Source organism: Argentina anserina, chromosome 5 (assembly GCF_933775445.1).
Source record: "Argentina anserina chromosome 5, drPotAnse1.1, whole genome shotgun sequence".
In the NCBI taxonomy this organism is placed as follows: domain Eukaryota; kingdom Viridiplantae; phylum Streptophyta; class Magnoliopsida; order Rosales; family Rosaceae; genus Argentina; species Argentina anserina.
The window spans coordinates 10,131,295-10,147,713 of record NC_065876.1 but is presented as its reverse complement, the minus strand read 5'-3'; the positions used below and the strand labels follow the sequence as shown (position 1 = coordinate 10,147,713).

Sequence of the window (16,419 nt, the reverse complement as noted above, 5' to 3'; positions counted from 1 at the left end):
GGAAGAAAAAGAGAGAAATGGGGTGGCGGTGGCGTGATATACGCCGTTAGGGGTGTCGGCGCGTGTGCCCCACGCGCGGCCTGCCGGGGGTGGCGCGTGTACCCCACGCGCCGCCACGTGCGGCGGCGTGAACAGTGATTCCGAGAATGGTAATTTTGTAATTTATTTTTACGTACGATAAATGTAAATGTAAATTTTATTTATGTACGGTAAATGTAAATTTTATTTACGAACGGTAATTGTAAATTTAAATTACTTTTACTAAAGGTAAAAAGTAATTTTGGAAGGATAATACGGTAAATATTATTTACTGAGACAGTACGTACAGAAATACATAAACAGTATGTACTCGTACAACGATACGTATTGGATATGTATTTGTACATTAATACGTGAATAGTAACCGTGAACAGTAACACTAAATAGTAACGGTGAACAGTAAATTCGTAAAACCGAAAATTGCTGAACAGTAACCGATTATTACTGTTTCGGCATTTAAAGGTTTACGAAACGTTTCTAAATTCTTTTCTTATCTTTTCAAGGTGATCGATAAAGCAAGGAAAGGAATTATCTTCGGAACTTGTGGAATTACGCTCGAGTCGATAAGGTAAGTAAAATCTCACTTATTTACGAATCTACCATTGCGGTGATTCAAGATTTTGCAAGAGTTTTTAATATTGAATTACAACATGTATACAATATAGTGGATTACATATATATTGTATAATGGTAATAAGTACTATATATATAGTTTGCTATATTATATACTGTTATGAATTCATTGGAATTGGTCATTTCGAATGACGAGAATTAAATATTGAGCATGTGATTTAACTTGTACAATAATGAGTAGATTATTGTACGTGATTTTAACGTAGTGATTTGTTAAATCGTTTTGTCTTCGGGCGTGTTAAAGAAATATGACATGTATATAATAAAGTGGATTGTATATATATGGTATAAATGGTAAATAGGTACATATATATATAGTTTGCTATATTATATACTGTTAGGATTTCGTTTGTGAATTATGATCACAGAGGTGATGAGAATTATATATTGAGTACGTGATGAAATTTGTACAATAATAAGTAGATTATTGTACGTGTTTATGTCTTCGGACCAGTCTTCGGACGTGTGTGGCATGTCGGAACCTAGCCTTTGGCCGGGCGAAAGTTACGATACAGTTAGAGCTCTAGTCTGTCTGTCGGACATCGGGTAGCGAGGAGATTGCCCTATGTTGGGTGTAGGGTAGCGAGGAGGTTGCCCTATGCCGGGCGTTGGGTAGCGAGGAAGTTACCCAACGTCGGCGGTGTACTATATGAGGGGTAACAGAGGCGTACCAACGCTCATTAGTACTCGTATTATAATGCATTTGGGCAAACAGAGGGGTTGCCCAACTTCTCATGAGTATTTTCATTTTTATATTTTCGGGACAACCAGATGGGCCGTCCATTGACTCATGAGTGCATTTATATTTGTTAATTGTGGATTGACATATATATTGTCATGCGAGTTATATTTGTTTTATTTTACTCATACGAGCTGTAAAGCTTACCGGGTGTGTGTTGACAATCCCGGTGCACCAATTCGATGGTGTAAGGGATACTACTGCAGGTGTCGATTAGTGGGAATCGAAGGACATCTCTGGGGACTTGAAGTCGTTCATTATCCTGTTTGTGGTGAGATTGCTAGAGTGGATTTGTGAGTGAGAATTTTGTGAGCATTTATTTCGTGAGTTTTGTGAGAGATTGTGAGGATTATTACATTTCCATTTTATGTATGGATTATAAATTTGGTTTGTAATAATTGGTTTGTCTGAGTTGTATTGAGAACTCAGTAATGATCCGCTGTGACATTTTAAATGATTTCGATTTCATTGAAATTGTTTGGTGTTTAACGACTTTAAAATTTTGAGTTTTTAAACTTGAAATTTTAGGGTCGTTACACAAGTACTAGTTGATCATCGATCATGTACCGAAAGTAGACCATATGTCCCGCAAATTCATATAGATGATGAGAAGCGATCAACTGACATTTTCTCATCCATAAGCCGAAAGAAAAAGTAGCGCTGAAGGTTTCCTGTTGCTTTTTCTAAAGAAAATTTCTGAGGCGAGAGTAGACGTACTAATAGCCATAATCGATATGATATTGATGTTTTATAATTTTGTTTGTTTTGAATTAATTGTGTTTTATATTTTTCAGACGTCAGTTTGTAATTCCTTTTATGTTCCTATTTTCATTCGATTTTGGAGATATACATACAGTAATTGTATTGGATGCATATGCATACACTAATTGTTTTCCGCATGAATTATTTATGCACTCTACAGCTTGCTTCTGATGTTAACAGTTGCATTTCTTTTGTCCTCACTCCTCAGTGATTACTGGATCTCGTATACAGTGCATTGAAACTGACATTGATCAAGGCTGAGAACCATTATGCTATCATGCTACATGAGATTGGTAAGGTCCCCCAACTTTAATCCGGCTATCAATTTAATGTTGTTACTTTCACGTACAGCACATCGAAAAGTCTATAATCACCAGTACTAAGTCTTGCATTTACGGCAGATTTTTGCTCTATATTTGCATTATTAGGGAGTGTCGACCAAGTCGACTAAGAAAAATAAGGTTATTTTGTCTGTTGAGGATTGACTAAAAGGATTAATGTTGTTACTTTCAGTACAGCACATCGAAAAGTCTATAATCACCAGTACTAAGTCTTGCATTTACGGCAGATTTTTGCTCTATATTTGCATTAATAGGGAGTGTCGACCAAGTCGACTAAGAAAATGAAAAATAAGAGTTAAAAAAATAAGGTTATTTTGTCTGTTGAGGATTGACTAAAAGGAAAGTGGATCAATACAATGGTTTTCAATTATAATAAGAAAAGGACAGTAGAGAGGGACATTACGAAAGAGACATCAAATGTGATTTGCTAGGTTGACCTTGAAGACTTGATATTATTTTGGGGACGACAAGATAAGAAACCAAAAGAGAATAGGTGATAAAAAGAAGAAAACTTCTGTTTTGTAGGCCACAGAAATTGTCGCAATTACAAACCTGTAGAGCCAAACGATCCAATGGAGTTGTATGGCCTAAAGAAAAAGAAAAATGGACCAATATAGCTAGGGAGTTTTATCTTAGGGTGTTCATGGGGTCCTGTTGAAATTTCTTTTGAAATACATGAGTGGTTGCTTTGGAGTTTTAGAATAAAATGAAATCATGGAAAGCGTTTTTCTTACGCTCGTGAAAGTGTAAAAGAGAGAAATAAAACAAGAAAAGAAACTTGAGAAGATTGGATTAATGGAAAGAAAAGATAATAGTGGCAAAGCATCTGTAAAAGATGGAAGCAAAAGGTTGAGTGATGACTACCCAGCTTTTGTGGCACACGCAAACACGAACAATCTTCCTTTTAGCTTCAGCGATTTCCCTCAAATGCCCAAGTGGTTGGTACTGTCATTACCCTCGAGTGGATTTTCGTTTACTTCAATACAATTTCGTTTACTTATCGTATGAACTTGAATTTAGTACTGTCCTTTTTCAGAAAAATAGCATAACAACGGTTCTCAGATATCGATCGATCACTTACTGGATTGAAAGACTTCAGTGTAATTTGTTTTTCCCTTTATCTGCATATTTCCTAGCCTCAAATAATACAAGTTGTTTTATATGTTTATATCAATATATATATCGTGATAATGACTAGGTTTTGGCTTAGATATATATAATCTGCTCAGGTTTTTATATGGTACTGCAGGCCTTGTAGGTTTGATATACTAGATAAGCAATAAGAGGCGTGCGCATTTTGTGCACACATGCAAGTTGAGGTTGGAACTCATGCTAGTTCATGATGGTAGTTTCACCTTTTGCACATATAGTTTTATATTTGAAACAAAAAGGGTGCTTGAAAGCAATGCTGGTTTACTCTTTGATTTAGTGCTAATGTGGTAGAAAGGGAAAACATGTTTTTAGGTAAAGGCTGTGATGGAGATTATGGTCGGGCAAGGTTGCTTGGCTAGAGCTAGGCTTGATTGGTTTCCAGCAGGGAAGAGGAAAAATAAGAAAGAAGAACCAGGGGTTTAAATCGAAAGCCAAATCCCTGACTCCTAGGAGAGGCTTCCTGATAACAAAAGCACTTCCCGGAAAAGTTGCAGATCATTGCGTATCTATTTCCACTGCAGGTAAGGTGGTTTTAGGGTTAAAAAACAAAAAAACAAAGTGATGCGTAGCTAGGTTTATATAAGTGCTGCCTGCAACTTTGCAACTAATAACTATCGATCTCTCTCCCCCTCTCTCTCTATGCAGCTAGCTAGAGGTCGAACCATGAGATTAATACTGGGTTTGATAGTGGCTATCACGTGGTGGATTATGAAATCGAAGCCTTGAAGGTGGTCATAAACTAATAATATGGAATTTTTTCTCATATGAACAATTTGACGATCGATAATCATTATTCATTATTGGAACTAATCTCATTCGATTAGTGGTGGATTAGGAACTAAGTTGCTTATGTCAACCCTCGCTATGATGTTCGATTTTTTTCCAAGTCAACTAACTTATTTGTATGAAAATTAAAAATCCAGTTTTTAATAGAAACAAGTCCTTTCGGAACATCCAATAATACTACAAAAAACATGAGCAATTGGCACATTCATATGTGTCTTAAATGTGGGTGTCGATGGTGTGGCCAACCCCAAAATCTCACAAAACCCCCTACAAATGTGGCTTGTTAATTATATAAATGTGTCAATTGCTCAAGTTTTTTCCAGTGTAAACATCTAATATTTCTCTACACACACCTGTTCTTTTTGCTGGGTTGACTGCTATATGACAATGCTAATTGATCATTACCGTCAAAGTATGGACATGTTTAGATAAACAGGAGCTAGCATGACAGGTAATGTTCGATTACTTGGCGTGGTCAGGTCAACTTACCCAACTATCAAGTACTCCAGCTAGCTGGGACGGTTTGTTATTCAATGTTGAAAACAGATATTGTTATTGATTAAGTAAAGGAATAATATTGTGTAAAAAAAAAACCTTCATGATCCAATCCAATCTACATCATAATTACTGTCATCTCCAAATGAAGAGTATGTGTTGCACCAAGTAATATCACTCTCATGATCACCAGTATTAGAGAAATGATGTGTGAGGTACAATTTGATGCAGCGGAGCTAACCCATTGCAATCCACCAACGACAGCTTTGAATCCACAAAATTAGGGTTTCTCGAATCTACGAGAAGTTATGGAATCCACCATGAAAATTAAGAAAACTCAAAATATTATTGATTCAAAAGTTCTCTAAATACAAAGAAAGATGATGTTTATATATGCATCAATAACCTAAACAAAATTAAAATCATAATCTAACCATGAAACCTTAAAAAATCCAAATTAAAAAGAAAACAAAGAAACCTAAATAATTGATTTCTAAAATGAAAATAAAACTAGCTTAAAATAGTAAATGCCGAATTGGAACAGTAAAACGTCATTATTTGGATTAAATATTACGGGAGTCACTAAAGTGACTCTTGTAGATCCCGCCGTTCCCATTCCAAAAAGGTATTATGCGTCTCAAACGGACATTCAGGTAAAAAACTGCTCAAATCTGATTCACGAATTAAAATATGCAATTTCGTACGAGCAATTTGAAAAGTCCAAAATAACATCTTCTTAAATATTCCAACAGTTAGTTGTCTTAGAACGCGCTAATTACCTATTTTCAAATCATTCTTCTTGATTGTTCATCGTTTCCTTGTTTTTATATTTTTCTGATTTAATTTACCTTATTTTTGCCATGTATCACCAGTATTAGACAAATGATGTGTGAAGCACAATTTTTATGAACAATTAGTGTGAACCAATTCTCTCAAGCATTCGTATTTAGTTCGACTTTATTTTTTATAAGCAATAGCAACAATGCAACATATATATATATATATACAAATAATACAATGAGCAGAGCAAAAATTAAAGCTGCACTTTACGACAGTTTAGAACCATGTTATGATCACTCAGTATTACAGTACTTCAATTACGAAACAATACAATTGAAATTCAGATTCTGGAGAAATTTAAAGATTAGAGATTTTATTTGAGTGAACATGACGTTTAGCTTCATTAGAGATGGGGTGGCATGGATTAATAGAGCAAAATTAAGATTATCAGATTTAAGACTACCTAGCTCCAAAACTGCTCTCAGATTTTTCAGATCTAGAAGAGTTTATATATATATTCTGGGGAGAGGCTTAAATTATGAAAAAAAAAATAACTTGGCTTATTATAATTCAACATTGATAAACAACATAATCATGATAGTGCTTCCGTTGTTGGTAATTATCTTGAGGATGCTAGGAATTTCCCTTCAATTTCTGTTAGTTAATTTCTATAGTTGAATTTTCGGAGCATTGTTCGGTCTATTGTACATGGACAACTTCTTGTACACCTTTTAGTTTGTTCTATTCCAGTTCTAAGCCATTTGTGGTTTGTCTGCTCGGAGATTGTACGGGATGCCATTTTAATAAGTGACTGTAATCACTAAATAGTTTCAATGAAATTCTCATTCAAGAAAAAAGATAAACAACAAAATCATGTCATTCATGTGGTAAACTCGTTCTTGGCTCACTCAACCAGCCAAACAACATTATGTTAGTTACTAGATTTGGCACCTAAAATATTACATTCAGATCATGGTAAAGTCTATATAGTATGAAATCAAAAGAGTCTATATAGTGTAAAACACTTACATAGTTCATTCTTGTTTTAAAATAAAAGAAATAGAAAGTTCCATAACGTGAATTGTTAATATACACCAATCATCTAATCCTAAAATATACACCAAGCATATTGCCGGTGACAAGAATAAAATATTCGATTGAATCCTTAGAGGTTTTGTATTCGATAATTGGCGCTTACAGAATAGAATATCAGCCAAAGTTGTTCACTGTGCGACCTAATTAACAGTCGAGTTTTATATCACTTAGTTAGTCCAAGAATAATGCATTGCTGCCATTTCATGCTTAAATGATTGCATTAGCATTTTAATACATGACAATCAATTCCTTTTGTTAATCTGAACTATAATTACTTTAATATAGTTGTAGTTTAACGTTTAACTCATTAGTCATTACATCACAACTGATTTGGACAATCAAGTTGAAATGTCATAAAGATTATTCATTTTAAATTCATTGTATGTGTTGTTTCGATGCTCCTAACATGGTCTGTTACTTTGTTAATGCTCCATTAGTAAAACCTAAAAACAAATAGCTTGATGTAGAGTCCAGTCTGTATTTGTATATAGATATAGACTGACTGAGTGATGCATCCCAAACTCTCATTAATCATTATAGCGTTTTAAAAAAGTTATCAATTCTTCTTTCCCCACAACTACTAAGAAAAGATGAAAAAAGAACCCTGATTCATTCATTTTGAATAAGATACTTATCGTATATATATGTCTCAAGCGGACTACATGAAGCGTACATAGAGTCCTCGTTCTCTGATTTTTTTTTTTTTTGGTGATGCAATCTAATTGTTCTTCCTTCATTGTCCTTCTTTCTCGTAGTCCATGTATATTTATTAGTTTACTAGAATGCTCCGTGTATTGCGGAGTATTTTCCATAGACGAAACCAAGGTTTCACACACAAGCGGTGAGCTTCCAGCTCTTTCGATCAATCAAGACATGGCGAATTCATGGTGACGCGAGCTAGGAGCGGCACTGGCTTCTCCGGCAAAGCCACACGGATTTCGATTCAATTACTTCAAGGATCTCGAGTGGATCAGAGACCCGGTTTCAATTCAGGAACGGAGGAAGGCCGGTTTAATTTGGTGAAGATGATTATGATTCTAGTCAAAATCAGAGATGCCGGGGTTGCTGACAATGGTGACCATGACATCGACTGGGTTGGATTCAAGGTGACTGTCGTCGAGGAAGGTTTGGCAAATGACACAGGTTACCTGCTTTGTAGGCACAGGTGGAGGAAACTGGTCGGATTTTGCTGCTGTTAAAAAAGACGACGACGACGACTTGGAGGAGACATAAACCTGCTAGGGTTTGTGTATGAGCTCGGGTTCCTAGGCCTAGGTCTAGGCTCAAAGTTGTTCCAGATTGAGAACTGGGTCTGTGGGCCTGATTCCCCATAACATTGTTTTAGACTCTTTGACACGTCACCTAAACTATTATGACTAATAGATCCTTCTATTTTATTGAGTTGTCTAGGCTATGTGTAATATCTTCTATAAACTTTTTATTAGAATGTTTGTTTTATTCTCGGGTAGTTGTAGGTTTATTTGTGCTCAACTGCTCATTTTATAATGAATGTTACTTATCATAGATTGCATTGTACCGAGTGATTTTAAATCATTATTTGATGTCGTATGACAATACAATTCATGATATATGTTGTCTTCTTGGCCTGATTTAATGGAAACTATTTTCTAAAAAAAAAAGAAGAAGTATGCATTACGTGTTTACAAAACCAAAATTCTAGATCCACAAACTGAAGCAATTTACCTATGCAGACGTAGTAATTGGAAATCCGATTTCCATGACTTCATCGTGCAGGGTTGGCGGGGTTGCTATCCCCATCTCCATCACTTCCCTTCACATCCCACTCAAAAACGTCTAAGACTCACCCTCCATTCCAACTCCAATCTCCATCATTATTTTTGTTCTTTTGAGGAAGGAGACCACTAGCCCAAAAGATCCATTGCTATCATCTATCTTACTACAAATTCTAATATAGGTAAATTATAATCGAAAAGCAAATAATATATGTCAATGATCATAGAGCCCTTGCCTCAATTGGCTTGGGTGAGCTGGACCACTTACCCACCCAAGAAACAACCATAACAAATGGCTCACAGCTCCACTGTGCACCAGTCATTTGTGGTCATTTTGTTCTAAATATGGTAGCCTTACATGGGTTTGGAGCCTTGGGCCTCCCAGGATTTTGTAGAAGTAAAAGCAAGTTACTCACATTTTCGACTTATGGTCTAGAATACTGATGGAAAAAGTTAGAATTTCAAGCATCTCTCTTTCGAATGGAAATGTCACATTGGCATGCCTACATATCCTACAATGCTATCTTGTTCAACCATATAAGAACCCATCCTCATTACGTTCCGTCGATGTCTTGTTCCTCGTGGATAAATGGGGGGGGGGGGGGGGGCTAGAATAGTATGTTTGTATAAATCTTTTTCTTTTTTCCACACGATGTATACTACCATCTCTTAAATAATAGTAGAGGTGGGAACCGTCTTTCCTAATTCGCCGGATCTAATAATTCACGGTTTGACAGCTTTGTTGGAGGATATCAACTTTAGCCCTTAAACCCTCCGGAGTAGACTTACCCTACGAGTCTATGTAGTGTACCATAATGTACCAATAATACACCTAAGAGGAGCCTAACTAGCTCCAACTTTAGTATACTCATCAGAACTAGCCCTCTTTATGATGTCCAATTAGAGTATGAAGCTTCCCTTATTAAAATGTTCATCACCCTTCTGGGGTCCCCAAGCAGTTTAAGATAATCAGACGTCCATAATAAACAAAATCAGACTAACAAGAAGGTTTGGAAGAATTACAAAATCCACAAGCAGTCACCCCATTGTTTAAGTCAAATGGTTAAAACAGACACACTGAAAATCACTGATTTTCAATTAAACTAAAACAGAGCAATACATCTAGAGGGTATTATCGAGGTTGTTCGCAGGTATTTTTATAGGAGTTCGTTTTCAATGAAACCGACGTTTCCCCATTGTTAATGCCTCAGAGAAATTATAAACTTGTGATAATCTTTGTCCCTGTCCATACCGGGCATGTTCTGCCTCCATTTTCTAGCATGAATTCTTGGTTTATTATGCAATGTATGTTTATATAATCATGAGTATTAGATTAAACAAAAGCCTCCAAAACAACAAGGGTTAAGAAAGATTAAAAGGGCTTTCAAGTGGGTGTCTCAGGCTCTCGGCCAAACATGGGCCATGTGGCTTGATTAGTAGGTGTTCTAAAAACTAATCCCAGAAAATAGAAATTAGACAATGCACTGTTATTATAATGAAGAACATATAAAGAAATGTAAGTTAAGAAGTAAAATATGAGGGTTTAGGGCACAAGAAAAGAAAAAGAAGTGTGTCGCTTTTTTTATAGGAGAAAAGGAGAATGACGCGTTACATGTTTGGTGTATTACATGCAAAAACAAAGAAGTAAAAAGAACATTATCAGACAACTGTGTGACAAATTTCAAGCCAACCATGTTATACTAGCCTTTATGAGGGTTTAGGAAGATTTATAAACAACCAGATCAATCATTGTTTAAGAATCAAGATATCTAAACCCTGTTTCACTCAACAGTTAAATAAAACACATGTGAATCTATAAAACCTGCATTAGAGCTTATATGGATCATTACGATATCAGATTTTCAATTTAATGCCGAAAACAACACACTGCATAACTAATCAATGGTTATCAACTATCTAACGACATAACAAACTAGAATTTCAATATAATGGGTGATACCAGAGTTATTAAGGGATCACCAAGTGAAACAGACATTCCAAGCCTGACCCAGCAACAACTAAGTGTGATGGAGACAACAAACCATAGAGTAGCTAATCATATACTATAGTGGCATTTTTTAGTTTACCCTGATGCAACTATATATCTTATCTGATAAACTCAAGAACTGATAACAATAAGCTAAGCTTCTCTCCTAAGCTCTTCAAACCAACATATGTAGTGGCAAGAGGAATCATTCTTTACCAGACTGAAGACTATTAGTAAGTTCACCAAGTTGAGGCAGTTTACCGACTTCCCAATACATTCAAGTTTATACATGGTAAATAGAAAAGGACCAAAAAGAGGCATATCATCATGTTCAATTTAACCAAGACCGTACAGAAACACCTACCACCACATTCTAAATTATGGATCATGTGCAGCAGGATCAAGCTTTATATTTTAGAAACTAGGTTAGCTGTTGTTCTACAGTTTTGTCCAGATAATGATGGCTTAACTGCTTAAGTTGTGTTCAGTTAAAAGGGAGAACTGTTCCAGCAACTTATTTGACTGTTTAGTGCTTACTAACTACTAAGTGACATCACTGACTAAACGTGACGGACTAAGAACTCAAACTTGCAGAAAATCATCCAACAAAAGAATGAAAAAGAAAATACTGGTGTGGAATATTGACGTTATCAACTTAATTCCCTAATTAACTAAACTTCAAACGAGTTAGGTAGAAGAACAGAAGTATACAAAAATTAACCAAAGGAAGGGGGTAAGTGCAAGAGAAACAATAACAAAATGACTCTTGAAGTAATTACTGTTCACCAAGAATTACGAGTATGACTGATTGAACACGATTACAGTATTATGCAAGTGGATCTTCTATTTATATCACCGACTTCTGATTCAATGCGCATGAATGACAAATTTATTTAAAAGCTGGTAATGTAATTTCCATTTCTAGTTCATTCATTGCCGAGTGTACAACATACTATCACCCTCTAAACCAGAAGAAAATGCAGCTTGACAATTAAAACATCAAAGTACCATAGCAGCAATATCCAAAGTCAAATAGAAATACAACTCTTAGACTTGCCTGTTAGATAATCCTACTCAGAATACCAGTCTATCTACACAAGATAGACATTTGCAAAGAGAGACTCACAAACATGACAATGGACCACAAGGATTAAGTCATAACAGAGGTGCCAATTCAGAACATAGTTCAATACTTATTGACATATTATAAGGGTAGAGTAAGCTGGAAACCTCTGCCATAAATTGTGAGTTGCAAAAAAAACCAACCTCCCTCTGCTCGTCTCAAAATGCTGCTCCTGATCAGCACCTCCATGCTGAAGCTGAGATGAGCTCTCTACGCTGCCAGCATAGCACAAGTGACTCTTGACGCTTCTCGACATGAAACCCTCTTGCTGTACTCCTCTTGACCACACATTCCGCCTGAGTCTCTGTGAAGTTACTGAAGGATAATGGGAAGAAACCAGCTGAGGCAAAAAGCGTTTTCCAAAGGGGCATTTTGTCAGGAGTTCGAAGACGCCCCAAAACAGTGCTCTCAATCTTAGGCTGGAGGAGGAACCTCTCAATTTTGTTCACAGCATCCGAAGTTACATTTACCGCATCAAGAGATTCCAAGAGATTTATGTAGGACTGGAGGGCCTGCAGAATGTGCTGTGGGAATGGAAGGTCACTCCTATCACACCCTCTATCCAAAGACACCACAATCTTTGGGGAGAGGTGTTTCACAAAGCGAAGGAGATTGGGCAAAGCTGCCGGCTGATTCGAACTAGACCAAATGGGGAAATTCACAGCAACTGCCTCATTGTCATTTGCGTGGAAAAATGGCAGTGAGTATGAGTTTTGGTCCAACAAATCAATGTTAACAACTTCAAGCTCAAAACCTAAGCCAATCTCCTCAGCAAATTGGGTTAAATTATCACGCATAAGACTGAGCTCAACCGTGTGATGGGTAGAAGGAGAGGCAAAAGCAGTGATTTTGAGTGAGGGGGAAGTACCACCCCTATTCCTTAATGGAAGCTCCTGCATAAAGGAGGCCCAGTGAGCACCAAACCCTATATCAAAATCAACAATGTGAATCTGATCAGCTTCGGAGACGGCCTCAAGTAGAGCCTGGTTGCAAGTAAAATTGACAAACTGAATCAATGGAGACACTTCAGAGAAGACTTTGTAAGCCCCCATTTTGAAAATGACATCAAAAGGGGTCGGGGTTCTCGGTGGAGGAGGGGTTGCTGGGTTGTTCATAAGGAGGAGGAGTTGCAAAGCCTCCTTGAAATAGAAAGCAGCCCGCTGAAGGGGCTTTCCAACAGGGGAGAGCTGGTGATTGAGCCGCGCCAATATCGCCTGCGCGTGTGAAAAGTTCCCAGTACCTAACATTTCTGCGGCCTTATAGAGCTGGTCCAGCAAACTATGCTGCAGCAGTTGCTGCTGCTGGTTCTGGTGAGCTGCAGCTGCCGCCGCCATTTCTTCGCCTCCCCCCTTCTGTTTCGGCACCACCACCGGCCTCGGCTGAGGAAGAAACTGCATTCCCGGAGGGAAGTTACCAAAATGGGGCTGCTGCTGAAGGTGTTGCTTTCTGAGCAGAAACTCATGACCCGGATCGGAAAACTGGACCTTTTGGTGGATCTGAGAACCCGGGTCTAGTCCTCCACCGCCACCTGGGTTGTGGCGCTTGGGCTGGGACTGAAGAAAGTGCTGCTCCTGCTGACCACCATAAGTCACTGGCACGAAAAAGTTTGGATGATTCTGATTAGGGAGCTGAGACTGGTGCTGGTTCATGAACAGCTGTGGGTTCAGAATCTGAGGCTTCTCGTCTTGGTGTTGCTGGTTCTGATAACCAATTCCATTATGAGGTAGCGAAACCGGAAGCGCTGAATTGGCGAAATTCGGGTTGCTGTTATTGTTCAACAGCTTGTAATTCATCGGCGAAGAAGAGCTGGGGACATAACCGATCCTCCCATTAACAGTGTTGAACCCAGAAGAACCGCCGGAGAATGTATTATTGAGGCCGGAAACGCTGCTTCCGATGTGGTCGAAACCGGAGCCTTGATCAACACTTCCGAGACCAGCATTGCCATCAAACTCAAGAGAGTTAGTACTGTTGTTGTTGTTCCCGCTCTGCAACAGCTGCTTGAGCCCGAACGACGCGTCGTCAACGTCCCCCGAGATCCACCGGAGCAGCGAGTGGTCTTGGCCCGGGGACGCCGCGGTCTCCGACAGCATGGTCTCCCAGTCGTCCAGCCCAAGACCGCCGCATCTCCCACCGCCCGATCCGGTCATGGCCTCCAGACCGCCGCTGGGAATGGACTGAAGCTCGCAGGCACCCCACTCATCTTTGCTGCGCGCCGCCGCCGTGTCGGGGTCGGGTCCCACCGGGGAGGTCTCCTGAAGGAGCGGCGTGGTGGTAGTGTTGTTGGCGCCGTTAAAGGAGGAGGAGAGAGTGGAAGCCGAAGTGGGTGGGCTCGGGCTTCTTCTCATATGAAGAACAGAGGTGGGTTCGTTGCTGACGAAGCTGTTGTTGATGAAAAGCTCCTCTTGTTTCTTGTTGTGGTGGTTCCAGTCACAGATTGATGCCGCTGTAATTTCCAAGACCCCCTTCCCCTGTTGCTGAAATTGAAAGGGCATCCCTCTCTTACAATTTTACCAAACTCAAACTTAACTTCAAACCTATTATACAGAGGATTGATCAGACTAACACTTTAGCAAGGTCTCTCCAGATTTGCAGAGCTCAAGGTCCCTCCTTTGCTTTCCAGACCTCTCAAATTCACACCCAGAAGCCACTCTTTGGGTGCCATCAGCCTCAAAACCTCAAGCAAAACGAACCCATTTCACCAATACGTGTAAAGAGTGCTTCTTTATCTTCCCAGGCCACCATTTCCAAACCAAAGCTTCTTCCTTTTCTTCTTCTTATTTCTTCTTCTCACTTCACAACAAATCTGAGAGCTTGTTCCACAGCTTAAGTTCAGCTCATATCTTTAACTCTATCTCTCTCTCCTCTGGTTTGAGTTTGAAGAGGTTCTAGTTGGTGGTGGTTACTGGTTTCTGGTTTCTGGTTTCTGGTTCTAATCTCTTGTTTCTTGTCTTCCACACCCCTTGTGTCTTCGCCAGAGAGTAATCTGTACCCTTCCCCCCTCTCTATTCTGCCATGGATGCGTGCATCATAAAAAAGTTAATAAAGTGTCCTCTCCCTCCTCCTCACTATCTCTCTCTAGTCCCTATCTCTCTCTAAAACCCAATTAATTTCGTTCTTTTTTTTATTTTCCTCTCTTCTTCGCTCACCTTGCTTGTATTTCTGAGTTTCTGTCACCTCCGCATAGTGGTCACGGTGTTGTCTTTAGCTCGAGGTAAAATGGGCGCTCTGCTTTTCGATGGAGGGAGAGAGAGAGAGAGAGAGTAGGGCAGGTCGCCCCTGTGTAGGGAGGGGTACCCTTCTCTACCCTTCGACCCCAGATAGACAGATATTAATTTTTACATTATAGAGGGCCATGTCAGATCCTGTCTTCCTCTGCATGGATACAGTACAACTATTCATGTGTTTTCTTTTTTGCTGCAATACCAACCCCACTTCTATTCATGTTCAAAATCCAACCATCTTATTTCTCCATAAATCCTTGTCCAATTCGCTTGCTTTTGTTTAATTCGGATTATCTCAGATCTTAAAATCAGATATGCTTGTTTTCCCACAATACTTTACAAAAGTTATGCTAAAATAAGTGAAGTTATTGTTACTCAATTGCTTATGATTTACAATTGTATAGTTGTTAAAAAAACGTTTCGTGAGATTTAGTCTATGTAGCGCGTAATAAAAATTTTACCTACGCATATATATAAAAAAGTTACGAAAAAGTATTAAGTAATATCCATTAAATTATAGATAATTTTAAACACAATGACCTTTATTGTTTTATACACATTAATATTTTTTAAATATATGAAACCCGAAACTGGAAAAAAAATTATTCAATAATTAGAGTCAACTAACTACTAACTACTAACTACATATGCATAATCTTCAACCAAATCATATGGTTGACACATGAGTTTAATAGATTATTGTCAAGAGCCACTTTCCTAAGTATGGTGGGTTTACCCTAACCCTCGTCTCAATGGCAGGAGTACGTAGCGGAATCAAAGCTAAAAGGGTTTAAAATGCCCATCTTCCCTAGCTAGTCTGTTATTTTCATGGGTACAACACTGCAACATGTTGGAAGCAAAACTTTTCAGTTTTCACCTGTATTCCCTTACTTATTTACTGTACGTCCCACTGGGACCTTTGGTTGTGTTACTTGTGTAGAAGCCTAGTAGGAGGCTCGAACTCGCATTTCAAGTCGAGAACTACAACTAAGCTAAATTACCTCCCCAGGAAAAACACACAGGACAGCCCTTGAAGAGCAACGACGAGCTGTGTAGGCTAGGAACTAGGAAGGACTTCTATGGCAGTCATAGCTGTGAAGGGACTGGAGTACGATCTCTGCTGGCTCACATGAGCTTTCTCAAATTTCAGCTCTACGTACAGATCCCGAAAATCTACATAAACATCTCTATTTACTATCAAAAATTCATTATATCGATCAAAACGACCTTTCTTTTCTTTGAACTATGAACGTACTATGAAATGACTTCACATTTTAATTGTTTGGTAAATGAAAGTCTCAGCCTTGAGGTTAAACCATTATGAACAACGGTTATCATCCCTAGTTTATATTACATATAGAGAACTACTCACTAAATATGATTTATATAGTGGTCGACCAATTTATCCGTTTGAATGACATAATGGTCGACCAATTTGATTATTTGGTAATGCTGGCAATGTTTCACATACAGTGATGTTTTTATCTTGTTTCACTTATCTGGCACCAT

General features: G+C 38.4%; 1 protein-coding gene across 2 annotated transcripts; it reads right to left on the bottom strand.

The window, feature by feature from the left end:
- Positions 1-11,694: 11,694 nt before the first annotated feature.
- LOC126793278 (scarecrow-like protein 22) lies at positions 11,695-14,766 on the bottom strand. 2 transcript variants are annotated; one of them, XM_050519745.1, is made up of 2 exons: positions 14,253-14,766; positions 11,695-14,163 (listed from the first exon to the last, which is right to left on the bottom strand). In XM_050519745.1, exon 2 carries the CDS (start codon positions 14,032-14,034, stop codon positions 11,863-11,865), a length of 2,172 nt encoding a protein of 723 aa, XP_050375702.1. In that variant the 5' UTR covers positions 14,035-14,163; positions 14,253-14,766; the 3' UTR covers positions 11,695-11,862. The 2 variants fall into 2 exon arrangements, with proteins under 2 accessions (XP_050375702.1, XP_050375701.1); XM_050519744.1 differs by having other exon boundaries at positions 11,695-14,766.
- Between the last annotated feature and the right edge of the window lie 1,653 nt (positions 14,767-16,419).

Excerpts from the sequence above, each read along its gene's own strand:
- LOC126793278 (XM_050519744.1), bottom strand. The coding sequence starts at position 14,181 with ATGCCCTTTCAATTTCAGCAACAGGGGAAGGGGGTCTTGGAAATTACA.